Genomic DNA, 14,700 nt, shown 5'->3' with positions numbered 1-14,700 from the left:
TATTTACCTGCACTTTGTTATATACATTAAACCACTCAGGATGATGGTCCATTTTCTCAGCCAGCAATGCAACCCTGCTCATAAATCCAAATGCTTCATTGAAATTTTTAAACAAAAATTCCTTCTCAATAGCATCTCTATTGTCCTGTATTTTCCACCCAGCCTTTAAAAGAGGACTCAGATCTGTATCGCGTTGTTCCTTACTTAGTTTATCAGCCTGCAATAAATAATAACTGTAGCGTTTGTGAAGTTTTTACGTAAAATAAGCCTTTGAACCGAGAATATTTTACCATTTTCCTTTTAGTAGAGAGCGGGGACACACTAACTAAACGAGCAACAGGTCCGGTTCGACTGGTAATGGAATTAATCGATTTCGAAACGATTGCGCTTTGAACGGCTCCAGCGACCGCGGCGGGGTGAAAGTGTATCGCTATTGAACAAACAGTATTGTATAAACTTCGGCTAGATGATAACAAAATCATTATTTTGATCAATATGAGTTTGTAGCAACTAGATAACTTCTTCAAAGATATTAAGGTAGATATACAAGTTACGAATACATTTTATCGAGGTATTCACACAAGCAAGTTAGGTTTTATACACAAAGTAATTGATATATAATATATTTTATGACTTTCAATATGTTTCAGAAATAATTCAAATGAATATTCACAAATTAAAAAATAGCATTTGAGTCGGTAGCTAAACTTTAAAGTTTAAATTTTTAACACTACCTATCAAGATTTAATTTTTTTTTAGTCGTATGTCTTAAACTTTGAAGGTTGACAACGTCAAGGTCAAAAAAAGCGCGGGAAACGTCGGATCGAGTCGGTAGTATTTTCTTTTGCTGAATTTTTGTTTTTGATTTATAATTATTAGTATAGTCACTATACTATAGTGTATTAGTGTAAATATATAAAGTTTGAGTGTATAGTCACTACACTATAGTGTATTTAGTGAAATATATAAGTTTGAGTGTTTAGTTAGAGTCCAGACAAAGGTAAGATTTTATGTAAAGCCGCCTAGCTTGCCAGCCCCGGGGGCTGAGACCACAGAGTATGCTGAGACGGTTCCCCGGCGTATATTACTGAATCTACAATTACATATACAATACAAATACAATTGTATACATTATACAATAATACAAACTAATAACGAGTTCAATACTCATTTCTCAAATGTTAAAGTCTGTCAAGACTGATCACTGAAGTATGAAAGATCATAAATGAACTCAAAACTCAAATACTAATAATATAAGTTACTTTTTCATTATTAGTATCCATAAAAACATTATTCTGAGGTAGGAAAACATCATTATCAGGTAAAAAGTTTACTGTTTATCTTTTATTCACACCACACCATCCCAGGATGTAAGATGAGTTGTTTATATATCTTTACTAACACTACAATTCTATTTCATTCGATTCTATTTTGACAGTGGCCTAAGCAATTAAACATGTTACACAAATTACTTTGAAGGTAAATACATATTATTATCTTATTGTGTCTACTTTTTTCATTAATACAATACAATCCGCTTAGTATGACTGCATACTAATACTTATTACCCTTTAATAAGATAAAATTGTACAGAGAAGTTTGGTTTCATACATTTTTATAAAATAATATTTTGTAATGGCACAGAGTAGGGATGGGTACTTTTGTAATTTTAAATGGTATTTTCAAGCATTTATGCTCAGTATGACATTAATTTATTGTGACCAAATTGTTGTGAAGCTTCAATGTAATAATATAGTAAAGTAATATATATATATAAAATACTAGCTGACCCGGCTAATGTTGTATTGCCATATAAATTGCAGATTTAGTTCTACTTACTTCACACTTATTTTATATTTTGGATAATTCACACTATAGTTTTATAAATTATAGCCTATGAGTTATTTTGGTGTGTAAGCTATATTATTATAAAGTTTCATCAAAATCCATTCAGTAGTTTTTGTGTTAAAGAGGTACAAACATACATCCAGACATACAAACTTTCACATTTATAATATTAGTAGGATATACCTAAGTGTATTGTATACTGTTAACAGCTAACAGTAATTATAATAAGTATTTTATTTTGTATAATTTTAATTTTGTTTGTGAACATATTGTCCTCACATTGTATTTAACTGCTTTACCTTTTGTTGTTAACATCTGACACTAACAGTTGTGAGAAGGACAGACAGCAGTTATCACTTATCATCAAATGCCCTATAAAAATACCTATTACTTAGTAGAAATAAATAGTTTCAACATTTATCCTTTTGATTAAATACTTGAACGGGTTCAAACATAAAAAATATACTCCCAAATTGAGAACATACTTATGGTAGTCTGTTAAAATCTAGTGTATGAGTTCCCGATCACAATGTTCAATTTTAGATAATCAATTAGATTAAGTTTGAACCCTCTGAACAGACTTTCAATTAAATTAATTTAATTGAAGTATATATGATATAGTAATAATAAAACCTGTTACTTTAATTTTTTTCACAGTATTATGTCCTATGGTATTTTATTATGGGTATTTTATTTATTTTATATACTCTTCCCAGGCGTCAAAGATGTGCTCAATGAGTCTAGAACCCGCATTAATTGTTGATAAGCCCCTAGTGAAACCAAATTTATTTTTGTTCAATAATTTACAAAAATGCATTTGTAGCTGCTGAAGCAAAAGTTTTTCAAAATTTTTACTAAAAACAGGCAGCACTGAAATAGGCCTGAAATTAGCAGGGTCAAAAGAACTGCCCGATTTATATTTAAATAGAGCAGTTCTAACAGAGCAGTTCAAAGGTATAACTTTGATGTATTTCATGAGGTCAGGGAACACACCTTCATTTATGCATTCGTTAAATATTATTGCTAATTCAGGTGCTATAATGTCAAGTATGTATTTTACAATATTAGTCGAATGGCCCCATAGGTCCTTTGTATTTTTTAGGTTAATTAATTTCAAGATTTTCAGTATATCGCTACCTTCAACATACTTAAATTTCAAACCAATGGAAGATACTGGTACATGTAATTTAAGCATATCATGTGCTGCTTTTGGTGAAGAGTTTAGGTCTATGGTCTTGATAATTGGGATTTCGGAGAAGTATTTATCAAATTCTTTTGCAATTTCTATTTCTGGATTTATGACGCGATTATTAATATTTAAACACAAAGAGGTGTTACGGCACTTCGATCTACCAGTTTCATTGTTAATTACATTCCAAGTTGCTTTTACTTTATTAATACTGTTTTAAATGTTATCTGCAATGTTATGTGTATATATTTTAAATTCTTCACTATTATTGTAATATTTCTCATAATAAAGGTCATATAAGCGTTTACGACTTTTGTGGATAGCCATTGTTGCCCAATCATTAAAACAATGTTTGTGATTTACTGTTACCGTTACTGGAGTAAAAATCCTGTCAAATTCCTCACAGAAGGAATTGAAGACTAGGTTATAGTGAAAATTAGCAGTTTCACCACAGTGTAAAAATGGTATGGTATTTACCAAATTATTTCTAAGCCTCTCAAGATGGCTACCAATAAGTGGTATAATCGTCACCTTTTTTTGGTCTGAGATTGTCCAATCTTGTATTAACTTTTATAAGTTGCCCACAATGGTCGGACTGAAGATTAATAATTAAAAGTTTACTAGTCATAGTAACATTTGTAAAAAATATATCTAAACAGGTTGCTGTTGTAGAAGTGATTCTAGTAGGTTCCGAAAATACATTGAACAAATTAAAACTTTAAGGCTAGTACAATTGACAGAATGTTCAAGCAAGTTTATATTAAAATCTCCTCACACTATAATTGACTTGCTGGTTTCGCTAAATGTTGATAGTACCTCCTCCATTCTATGTTGGAATTGTTAATATGATGCAGGGAGGGGGGGGGGGGGGGGGGGGGGTATACACTTACAATGATAAATTGCTCTAGTTCTATACAAGCTATCTCAATTAGTTGTTCTATAGAGAGGTTAACAATATCTCTTCTATTTTTACATTTTAATCTGTTATTAATAATAATTAGGGAACCTCCAAGTATTGCCCTACTTCTACAAAACGAACTGACTACTTTATGTTCTCTAAAACTAAACTGGAGCTGATGACTCTCACGCCAATGTTCTGTAATACATAATAAGGAATGTGAAAAATAAAAATGAAACAAAAATTCAATTAAACCAGATATCATTGTTTCAGATAGACTTTTATAAAGAAATGGATGCACTCCAAAATTTATTTCCGCCGCAAATGTATGACGTTTTGGAAAGAAGTGGTATCTGCACACTGAAAGAAATTATTACGCTTTCATTTTGGGATATTAAAAAGCTAACCAATATGACAAATGATGATATTTCGTTGCTGAAAAATATAGTAGCTACTCATGGATGCCCAACTATATTTACTGGTGACCAATTGATAGAGGAGCCTAAGCTTTCAACTGGCTGTCGCGTAATCGATGGCTTGCTCAACGGTGGTCTACAAAGAGGAACTATAACTGAAATATATGGAGAGAGTGGAACAGGCAAGACTCAGTTGGCTTTACAAATGATCGCACATATAGCGGACGGAGCTATATATATTTGTACTGAAAATAAATTTCCAATTAAAAGGTTTGAGCAGATAGGCAAAAATATTACTGGAAGAGAAGATCTAAATATATGCCACGGAAACAATGTACATATCGAACAAATAACAGAATCATCCGATCTAATGGCATGTGTGAAAGTCAGAATGATAAAACTATTGGAAAAGAAAAGAGTGTCATTGATAATTATTGATTCAATAGCTGCACCTTTTAGAGTTGAAAATACAGATTACGTCCAAAGGGCAGAAGATATTAGGGATTTAGCTGTATCTCTTCAAAAAGCCGCTCAAAGGTATAACTTAGCGGTTGTTTGTATAAATCAAGTAACTTCTTCATTTACAGAATTCGAAGATGTCCTTCCATCACTAGGATTGACTTGGTCTAACATGATTTCATATAGATTGTTTGTAAGGCGAACAAAAATTATTAAAAAATATAATGACGGTGACTACTGCGTGCGTGATATAACTGTGATATTCGCTCCTGACATTGCAAATAAAAGTTGTCAATTTATTGTAACAACAAAAGGTATAGAAGAACCTTAATTTTACGTTATTTTTATTTAACACCTTTTAAAGTGCGATGTTATCTCTATCTTGAATTTGTGAATCTTGCCGAATGAATCTATGTATTTATTAACAAATTTCGTGGATATTTAACGCAGTCCAGAACTGGTCTCCGGCTATGCAAGAGTCGGGGAATCCCAACTACGCAGCACCCAGACGTGGACCTGCTCGATAGATCTTCTGATGACTAACACAGATGCTATCCAGGTCTTCGTCGATGCCCCTCTTGGGACGTCCAACCGTTGCCTGGTCAGGAAAACCAGGTGAAGTTTTCTGTTGTCATTCCATAATTTTGGACAAAGCCTGATGAATAAGAGAGCCAGAAAAAGTTTAGGACAGGTCCAGCGCCAATTCAGGAGCCATCATTTGATTTTTAAATGTCCAAGGTGAAAAGTGCCTCAAACACGGCACTTTACGGCATAGACATCCGCAATACCAGCGTCAAGAGATGCGTTTCCGCTTAAGATCCCTAAGTCGAATCGGTTTGGCAAAAATGGCAGCCCTTCAAAAACTGAAATAAATTCCTAATCAAGGCTATACTATATACTCTCGGAGACCTGGCTTATGCCAGGTTCTTATAAAATGCAAGGATTTTCTTGCTTAATCGGGCATAGGTCTGATGGTTATGACTTTCTGTCCACGGCCTCCTGATCTTACTTGTATGGAAGTGATCATTTTCCAATCATTTTACCATTTCCCACAAATGACTCTCAACATTTGAAATAAAAATAAAATTGAGTACCACTGAAAATTTATGGAACAAAGTAAGTAGTTCAGTGCTGTAGAATTTACCAATTTAGTTGATGTTATCACACGGAGTTATAAATTGAAGCTAGTAGCTGCAGGTGAAAATATTATTAAATAGTTAAACATAGAAAAGAGGAGGAAAAACAATATAATAGAGAATAATAGAAACAATATTTAAATAATAGGATTCAGAGGGTCGAGGTGGCAATGGCAGGAGATCTCCTGGGACTCCTCTCGGTATGGGGGTACCACAAGGGCCTTTTCTTCTTCTTCTTTATTCTTGGACACTTCCTCTTCCTAATTTATATAAATGATCTACTTAACCTTGTAGAAAAAAAACACAAGGTGGCATTGTTTGCGGATGACAAACTTCACTTATTTTCAAAGTGAAATGAAGCCAAGTTTTACATGACGAAGTAAACAATGCTCTATCTGACATCGTGTACTAGTTTAGCGCCAATAACTTATTATTAAATAGTCATAAAACCAAATATATTAAATTTACCGCGCCAAATCTCAAAAATGTATATGCGAATATTTTATGAAATGGAGAGGTGGTAAAACTAGTGGAATCTGTGTATATTGGCATTACTCTTGATTCCAAATTGTAATGGGGCCCCCATATTGAAGGATTGGCGAATAGGCTTAGTTCTGCAGCTTAGATACGGCGCGACTAGTATATTTTAGTTATTTTCATAGTATTATGTCCTATGGTATATTGTTATGGGGCAGTGCGGCCGATATTAATACCATCTTTGTGCTGCAGAAGAGGGCTATTCGCGCGATTTATAACCTAGGTCCTAAAGAATTATTAAGAGAAAAATTTAAAGAAATAAACATTTTGACTGTTGCTTCTTAATACATTTTTGATAATGTTCTGTATGTTCATAGGCACATTGATGAATTTTCTAGAAACTGACATTCATAATGTTAACACGGGGAACAAACATAAACTTGTTATGCCTACTACTCGGTTGAGTCAAGTTAGTAAGTCTTTTGTTGGGCGATGTATATGCTTCTACAATATGATCCCAGAAAATGTACATGTTAAAATGTAATTGTTAAAAAACGTTTGTGTGGGAGAGTTTTCTATAGCATAAACGATTTTCTTAATGACACCACGGACTGGGAATAAAGAGAACACCCTGAGGCTCTTTAATTATAAATGTTTATTGTACGATATCACATTGTAACCCATATTTTATATTTAAAAAAAAAGCCCGCTGAGTTACTTGCGCCCATTCTTCTCAGGTCTGAGGCATTCTATTTTGAATGGGTGGTAGTTTTTGACGTTCAAAAAGTTATTTTAAATCCTATTTTGAATAAAAATATTTGAATTTGAATTACAGACGAAAACGTTAAAGCCGTGTCTGATGGTGTATTAAGTGCACTTAAACTGAAAGGTAAAGAAATTGATGGAAGAAGTTTTGTTTTCCATTTTGCCTCATGGTAAACCAGGGGCGTGCATTGGTTTTCTACTTGTTTTCTAGCTGTAGGTACAAGTACCTAATAATATCATAGTTAGAAATTTAGGTAGGTACTGCAGCACACATAATGCTTAGAGGTTGATGTTTTGATTTGCTCTCGGCATTTCAATTTTGTGGATTCTGGATAAATGTCTCTATTATAATCATAATTTATTTACACGGTAATATTACAGCAGACCGCCTTTTTTATAAACTTCATAATTCGTTAAACTGCTTTCTTCTTTTATCTCAATAGCCTAGTACGCGTAGTATTTTAATAAAAAATATGTTTTTTTTATTTACTCTTTTTTCACTATGATACACAAATTTTAATTTTTGCAGTCACTGTTAATTTGTCATGCTAAAAGCTAGGAAATAATTATTGTGAACTCTAAATATGATTGTAAAGTATATATTTTTGAAACGTTTGTGGGTAGAAAAAACAACTTTATACTCGCACTTTACATTTTTTAAACTAGTTTGTGAACGAAACTGTGGTGTGGTGACATTCTCAAATGATTTTTTATTTTTTTAGTTTTTTACCTACTTATGATTTTTTACTTTGTGTTGAGTTTTAGAGCATTGGAACATTGGCCAACAGCTCAAACCAAAATACAATAAAAGAAGAATACTTATATCATTTTTCAACTCTTATTACAAAAAAAACCGATAAGGGCAAAAAATCTTGTGTTAGACTAAAGTCCAATTCTCTCTCTAAGCCTCTACTATTTGCCTTTTGACTTTGACTTACTAATGTCACCAAAATTGTCACTGGCGTGGCGTATGAATTGAAAATATATTGAATTATGAATGTTTACACTTTACAGTATATTTCTAGTTCTCCATATTTTGATAAATTACTTAATTATAGTTGGAACTTTGAATTCCTGAAGCCTATTATTTTATTGATTATTTATATTAATTAAATGTAAACTCTTGGTAAAATAAGAGTCATAATATTATATAGGTATTTAAAAAATTGAATATGTCATGTAACTCTTGCTTAAAATCGTATTCATTACTTCGACCAGAGGTATTCAAATCGCCACGAAACTAATCTCTGTAAAAGCTTATACAGTCGTACTTCATATTTATCTTCATTTCGTCTTACAGAAGGGCTGCCCAGGTTGTGGATTTAGTTATTGTTCGAAATGCATAAAGAATAAACTATTTTTAACTAAATATAATTCAGAAGTAAAGGTATGGTGCCTTGTGTTTACTAAGGTTTACTTTAATCTATATAACAGATGGAAATAATATATTTGTGTACATATATTTTATTGTTACATTAGGTTTGTGGCAAATGTAAAAATGGTATTGAATCAAAACCACCATCAGGAATACCACCCCCAGATGCTTATTACAAGTAAGTTTGATTTATTAAAAGCTTATACTTTAGTATTTTGTTAACTAAATCTAATAATTGTAATGAATATGACATGCTGTTAACAAGTATCATCACATTAAAATGTAGGGTAGAGATGTAGTTTCTAACAAAAAGTGCATAAAAGTATTCATATTCATTTGAAACTTACAGATAGGTTAGACATCACTAACTTGAAAGTATATATTCTTTACTTTTTAGTATCCAAATATTATAAACTTATCAATATTATTTTTCCAGAAGAACTGGTGCTACACAACATAATGCACCTATTTGTTCAAAAGATGATTCCATAGAACAAGAAATTAAATCTAGATTAGAAAAACTAAAAGATGGAAGTTGCAGTACTCAAGTCACAATTGGACAACCTAATCATAGTTTGGAAAAAGAAATTGAAGAAAGGTTAAAACTTCTGAAAGATATTCCAACTACATCACAGACAGAACTGGAACAGAGATTAGCTAACATTAAGGGTATACCAGTTAACAATAAAGTGGGTATATTGGTTAATAATAGGTATAGGTTAAGTAAAGTAGGAAAAATAGTTTTAAAATAAGTAAAAAAACTTAAATAAGATTTCACTTATGATTCAAAATTTATAAATTAATATTTTTTGCATTTTAATCATCAGCCGGAAGACGTCCACTGCTGGACAAAGGCCTAAAATGGCATTAAACATGAAATTGCCACAGTCAGTTTACCATTTTAAATAGGTAATTGATTCAATCGAAAATGATTTAAACTACGAAAATATAATTATTACTACTTATTAATGACATCAGAATATGATCAACTTTCACACATAGTATTTTCATTAATGAAAACTGCCTATAATATTATCTATGAAGATAAAATATTTATTAAAATTCCAGCCCACACTGCCACCTATAAATACAAAAACAGATGAAGAACAAGCAAATGATCTTTTGAAACAATACATGGATCAAAATCATATTGAAAGTCAGTATAAGGATGAGTTTGACCAAACACTGCATAATATTGAGGAAAGATTACAGAAGTTGAAAGGAGTTGATGCATCTAAAATAAATATTGGAATAAAAAATAAGGAAACTGATGACTCGGAAGATGAAGAAGAAACTGCTAAAAGAATAATAGATAAGGTAACTTATTTCAATACATTTTTTCTTTGTGAGGGTTTGTGATGCTTAAAGTTGTAAGACTTGTAAAGTTTTCAAAGATGCTGTGAAAAATTAATCTTAATACACTGAGTTTCACCATAGTAGGTTTTGTAAGAAAATATTAGCATTTTAAGGTGCTCTTATAAGATATGAATTATAGCTTGTTAGGAATTTCTTATTATTATCTTATAGGGGTTTTATATGTAAGTGATTTGAGAATATGGGCCTATATTGATGGGAGCAATATTTTTTTTTATTCAGAGAGAACTTGTTCTAAATAGGTTCTATTTATAGCAAAAATATTTCAGGCAAAATGTGAAATGGAAATGTTGGATATTGAGATAGATGTTCCAAGCAATGATGAATTGCCGTTCTGTGAAATTTGTAATGAAGATGCAACCGTAAGATGTCTGGGATGCAAATACCTGTTTTGTAAACGGTGCTTCATGGAACATAAAGATGATGACGATGGCTGTGATAAATATGAAACGTATAAACCTCCTAAAGGTTTTAAATATTAAGAATGAAATTATGATATAATTTTAACATCAATAATACACAAATATATTTGTAATTTTAATGTGACTTTATTTGGTTTTATTGATAATATCTGGTAAATATTTCACCAGGTCTCCACAATTTTGTTTATAATCATTGTCTATCCAGATATCTTTTAATTTTGATAGAATTTTTCCATATAATTTTCCTGGTGGTACTCCATTGTCTCTTAAGGTTTTTCCATTCACTGGGAATATTGGAATTTGCCAGTTACATAACTGCTCTAGCAGAACTTCATCTCCCCTATACTTTAAAACTTCTTTGACATAATCTATACTGTCCTTTTGTTTAATTTTTGAATTCAAGATTAACCTCTGATAGGGCCTGTAAGAAAATAATTTAGATTAAATGGATGTGGTTCCTGAAAAACGGCCATAAATGGCAAAAAACATAACATTTTAATGAATTTGTGTTTAATGTTTAATAAATATTAGTGTATTCCATACATGTGGGTTTGGCTACTAAGTCATAACGTCATTTAAAGAGTGACAGTAGGCCTGCCATTTTTTGTTAGTACATTAATATGAATCACATGACCAGTTTTGTGTTCATAACTCAATTCCAACATGATTGAGGTTTGGACAGTTTTTCTGGAATTACGTCCAAATAACATTTGGACAACACCATTATCATTCATAGGTTGAATATATACTACAACTCTATCTTTATTGTGTACTTATTTCTGTGATGGGAAGTCCAGAATTAGAGTACCTTTCTACTTCCTTAAGACCCAACAGACCCTGTTAGGTTGTCTACCTATCAAGCAGTGGCACATGGGTTTCTTTTGCAGTGATAAAATTCTGTATTTTCCACAATTTTACATGTTGTTTAAATTTATTTTGGGTGTAGTACTGCCTAATGGATAAATTCACAAATACTACAATTTGCAAAAGTACTGGAAGTACCCAGTCTGTTTATGGGTGACATAAAAAGGTCTAACAAATGGGACCTCCATGTTAAGTAAACATTTTTAATTTGTTATGGATAACACCCAGAAAGTGATGCTGTTAATATTAAAACTTGAATATTTAAGTCACTTAACCATCAAAATTGACAGAATAATTAAAGTATTTACTTACTGTAATGGCTTTGATGATTCTTTCTCTCCTCTATGTTCAACAATAAAATAAGTCATGTCTCTATCAAATGCAGAAAACTTGAGTCTAGTATGAAGAAGAGTCACATCATCAAGGTTTGTTAATAGAGCTGCTAAATAGCTCATGGGATGCAATTTAAGATGAGAACTTCGCTTAAGCAAACTCTCTAACTCTGTTATATTTGGCCTAGGTATACCTGTAATTGTAAAAGAATAGAGAACTGTTAAATCCACATTGACTAATTGTTAGTTGACTAAAAAAAACACATTTTTAAAGATTAAAACATGTGTAATTGTAGCTGTAAATTAGATTTTTGCATAAAAGTTACAGGTTCATTAATATTTTAGCTAACCCGATGTTGGAAGACCTTTCCAGATCTCAATTTTTTATGGATAAGGAGGACAAACGAGTGTACGGGTCACTCAACTTTTTTTTCACTGTCATCGTTTTCAGGGGGATTGCTATAGGTGTTTTATTTAAGTAACACACATTAATCAAAGAAAATTCTTCTTGTTAGTTCTATCAAAAATTGCAATGGCAGAACTTCTAATTATTTTATTTATTATTTTCAAGTGATCACCACAGCCTACATTTTCCTGCAACACTAGAGCAATAGGACAAAAAGGAATGCAGAATTCTTGTAGGCCTGTTAGTAATGGGAACACAGTTTTTTTTTAAGTTTTAGTTTGGTTAAGTAAAATATAATGTTTGAATATTTTTTTAGTGGATCATAAAATAAATTGAATTGTCTGCATACCTATATATTCTCCAACACCAACACTCAACATTGTTTTCAATAAATCTCCAGCATAATTTCCTTGCAATATTTTTTTCAATTCCATCCAAATTCTTTCACCTGATACATTGCTAAGGCCTTGTACATTATTCTTAATAATTTTAAGAGTTGCTTCTTCATGATTATCTGGTGTGTCTGCAATGCGCCCATAGAACCGGAAATACCTCATTATTCTAAGAAAATCTTCCTTGATTCTTACATCAGCATCACCAACAAAAGCTATTCTTCTTTTCATTAAATCATCATATCCAAAGAAATAATCATAGACTGATCCATCAAAACCTAAAACAAAGAAAGCAATTAATCTTTTTTAAAATAAAATATTGCTTTATATTGAATTTTTAACAAACCTAAAAACATTGAGTTTATTGTAAGATCTCTTCTGTTAGCATCAAGTTTCCAGTCTTTGGTAAATTCAACTTCTGCATGACGGCCATCAGTTACCAAATCAACCCTCAGTGTTGTCACCTCAAAGTTTTCCTTATCATTGATCCGTGGAGTAATTGTTCCATGCTTTTCACCACTCATATTGATCATTCTAATATTTTCCTCTGTAAATATGTTTTTCATTTCCTCTGGAGTAGCTGTGGTAGCAAAATCCAAATCTTTTGCTGCTTGTCCCAATAATAAATCCCTAATGATGATTAAGTCTGTTAAATATTTCAATTATTTAAGTTATTTTTGGTAAAAATAACAACATTTGATAGATTTTTGACCTACATTTTGTATGAACATAGAAATATTTAACCATGTTAATATAGTAGTATTTTATTACTTGTTACTATAGCAGTACATACAAATCTTCATTTTATTATGAATGTGTTTAATTAAAATGTAATTATTAAGCTCACCTAACAGCTCCACCCGCTATTCGTATTTCAAAGTTGTATTTGTCAAATATCTTTTTCAGATCCATTACTTCTTGAGTAAAAATATTTCGGAATTCTGGAGTATCCAATTTTAAAACTACTGGATCATCTCTACATTTTAAATTTAGATCCATTTTACTGCGAACTCTCTTGTGGACAACTCCTTTACTGTAATGCTACAAGAAGTTAGCTAATAGCTTATATTACCAACATTAATGTTAAAAAATAAGACTAGGTAGTTTTAAGAAAAACACTTACTAATTTATGAATAAACAAATAATCTAACTGGAATAACCTTTTCATAACTAGATAAATACGTATTGTTGATATATAATTTTCAAATGTTTAGTACCTATAGTCTACCTACCTACTTGATCTTGACGTATCGTCTAAGTGACATGACGTGTTACTGTCAAATGGGTATTAGCTCGTGTCAGCGGTCAAAGTGACAGTGTCACTAAATTATAAATTTATAGAGAAAGCGATCAACTAGTTTTACACCAGAGGATATGATGAAAACAAAGTATTTTGACGCTGGCGATGTACTGTAGGCAATACGCAGATAACAATGTGATCCCTCTGTAATGCCTGATACTGATTTTATTATAAATTAAAGGCTGACTAAGGGTATGTTCCGAAATGCACTCCGACCACTGTACAGTGTGACGTCAATTTAGTATACTGTGAAGCCGTTCATTTATAGTTTGTTATACTGGTTAATATTAAAACTGTCAGCCGCATTTTTTGATGCAGCATTAAAATGAGTGTATTAAAGTTTTCTAGTTCATTAAAAAAAACTGTTGTTGGAGTACTGTTAAAAATAAAAAATAAAAAATATTTTAATTAATATTAATTGTAAAAAAAAAATTTCCTGCGTATCTTTCAGCTCGTATTGAACAATTTTAATACAGTCTAAGAAGGTTAATTTTTGCAATTCTTCCATTTTTTTGTTTATTAATCCAAAGTAATTACAGAACTTTATAACTTTGGGATTAAACTGTAGGTATTGTTTATAAAACGTTAGGTATTCGAGTGGTTTTCATTGATCACGTGATACTGCGAGTACCTTACCTCGAAAACGCCAGTGCTCACAGTAGAATATGGCGACGATTTATGACGTCATATATTTCCCTAGGGTACTGCGGCAGTATACTGGCAGTCCATAACGGAACGAATTTTTCTACAGTGATAGCACTGTGCAGTGCTCGCACTGCATATCGGAACATACCATAAGAGTGTTACTATCAGACGCTAAAGAGAATATTCTTAAGAAACAAAAGTAGGCATATACAACGTGAACCAGAAAGGGTATTACATCCCTTCATTGGTACGTTATTTGGGTCATATGCAATAGTATGGTGAGGTTTAAGTTTTAATAAATTACTAAAAAAAAAAGAAAAAACTTCCCTACGAAATAAAAATATTATTTTTCAATTTCTTTTCTTAGACAACCCTCACTTTTAAAGAGACCGGGGCCTTTGT

At 31.6% G+C, this 14,700-nt stretch overlaps 3 protein-coding genes across 15 annotated transcripts; 2 read left to right on the top strand and 1 right to left on the bottom strand.

The window, feature by feature from the left end:
• The first annotated feature begins 380 nt into the window (after positions 1–380).
• LOC126972361 (DNA repair protein XRCC3) lies at positions 381–5,146 on the top strand. 9 transcript variants are annotated; one of them, XM_050819053.1, is made up of 2 exons: positions 381–537; positions 4,209–5,146. In XM_050819053.1, the coding sequence occupies exon 2, from the start codon at positions 4,227–4,229 to the stop codon at positions 5,139–5,141; it is 915 nt and encodes a 304-aa protein (XP_050675010.1). In that variant the 5' UTR covers positions 381–537; positions 4,209–4,226; the 3' UTR covers positions 5,142–5,146. The 9 variants fall into 9 exon arrangements, with proteins under 9 accessions (XP_050675010.1, XP_050675012.1, XP_050675013.1 ...); XM_050819055.1 differs by having other exon boundaries at positions 382–537; positions 4,213–5,146; XM_050819056.1 differs by lacking the exon at positions 381–537 and adding an exon at positions 815–1,000 and having other exon boundaries at positions 4,213–5,146.
• A 3,027-nt stretch (positions 5,147–8,173) lies between these two features.
• Positions 8,174–10,483, top strand: LOC126972360 (abscission/NoCut checkpoint regulator). Of its 2 annotated transcripts, none has more exons than XM_050819049.1 (6): positions 8,174–8,408; positions 8,489–8,575; positions 8,668–8,741; positions 9,003–9,252; positions 9,632–9,880; positions 10,207–10,483. In XM_050819049.1, exons 1-6 carry the CDS (start codon positions 8,361–8,363, stop codon positions 10,417–10,419), a joined length of 921 nt encoding a protein of 306 aa, XP_050675006.1. In that variant the 5' UTR covers positions 8,174–8,360; the 3' UTR covers positions 10,420–10,483. The 2 variants fall into 2 exon arrangements, with proteins under 2 accessions (XP_050675006.1, XP_050675005.1); XM_050819048.1 differs by having other exon boundaries at positions 8,177–8,408; positions 9,000–9,252.
• Positions 10,464–13,606, bottom strand: LOC126972344 (CCA tRNA nucleotidyltransferase 1, mitochondrial). 4 transcript variants are annotated; one of them, XM_050819026.1, is made up of 6 exons: positions 13,477–13,606; positions 13,201–13,386; positions 12,700–12,983; positions 12,311–12,631; positions 11,536–11,749; positions 10,464–10,780 (listed from the first exon to the last, which is right to left on the bottom strand). In XM_050819026.1, the coding sequence occupies exons 2-6, from the start codon at positions 13,350–13,352 to the stop codon at positions 10,486–10,488; spliced, it is 1,266 nt and encodes a 421-aa protein (XP_050674983.1). In that variant the 5' UTR covers positions 13,353–13,386; positions 13,477–13,606; the 3' UTR covers positions 10,464–10,485. The 4 variants fall into 4 exon arrangements, with proteins under 4 accessions (XP_050674983.1, XP_050674982.1, XP_050674984.1 ...); XM_050819025.1 differs by having other exon boundaries at positions 13,201–13,394; positions 13,477–13,600; XM_050819027.1 differs by lacking the exon at positions 13,477–13,606 and having other exon boundaries at positions 13,201–13,408.
• Positions 13,607–14,700: the final 1,094 nt, after the last annotated feature.

This window comes from Leptidea sinapis, chromosome 26, assembly GCF_905404315.1.
Source record: "Leptidea sinapis chromosome 26, ilLepSina1.1, whole genome shotgun sequence".
NCBI lineage: Eukaryota > Metazoa > Arthropoda > Insecta > Lepidoptera > Pieridae > Leptidea > Leptidea sinapis.
Note: the sequence above shows the minus strand (reverse complement) of the source record. Positions and strands in the feature narration are given on the sequence as shown.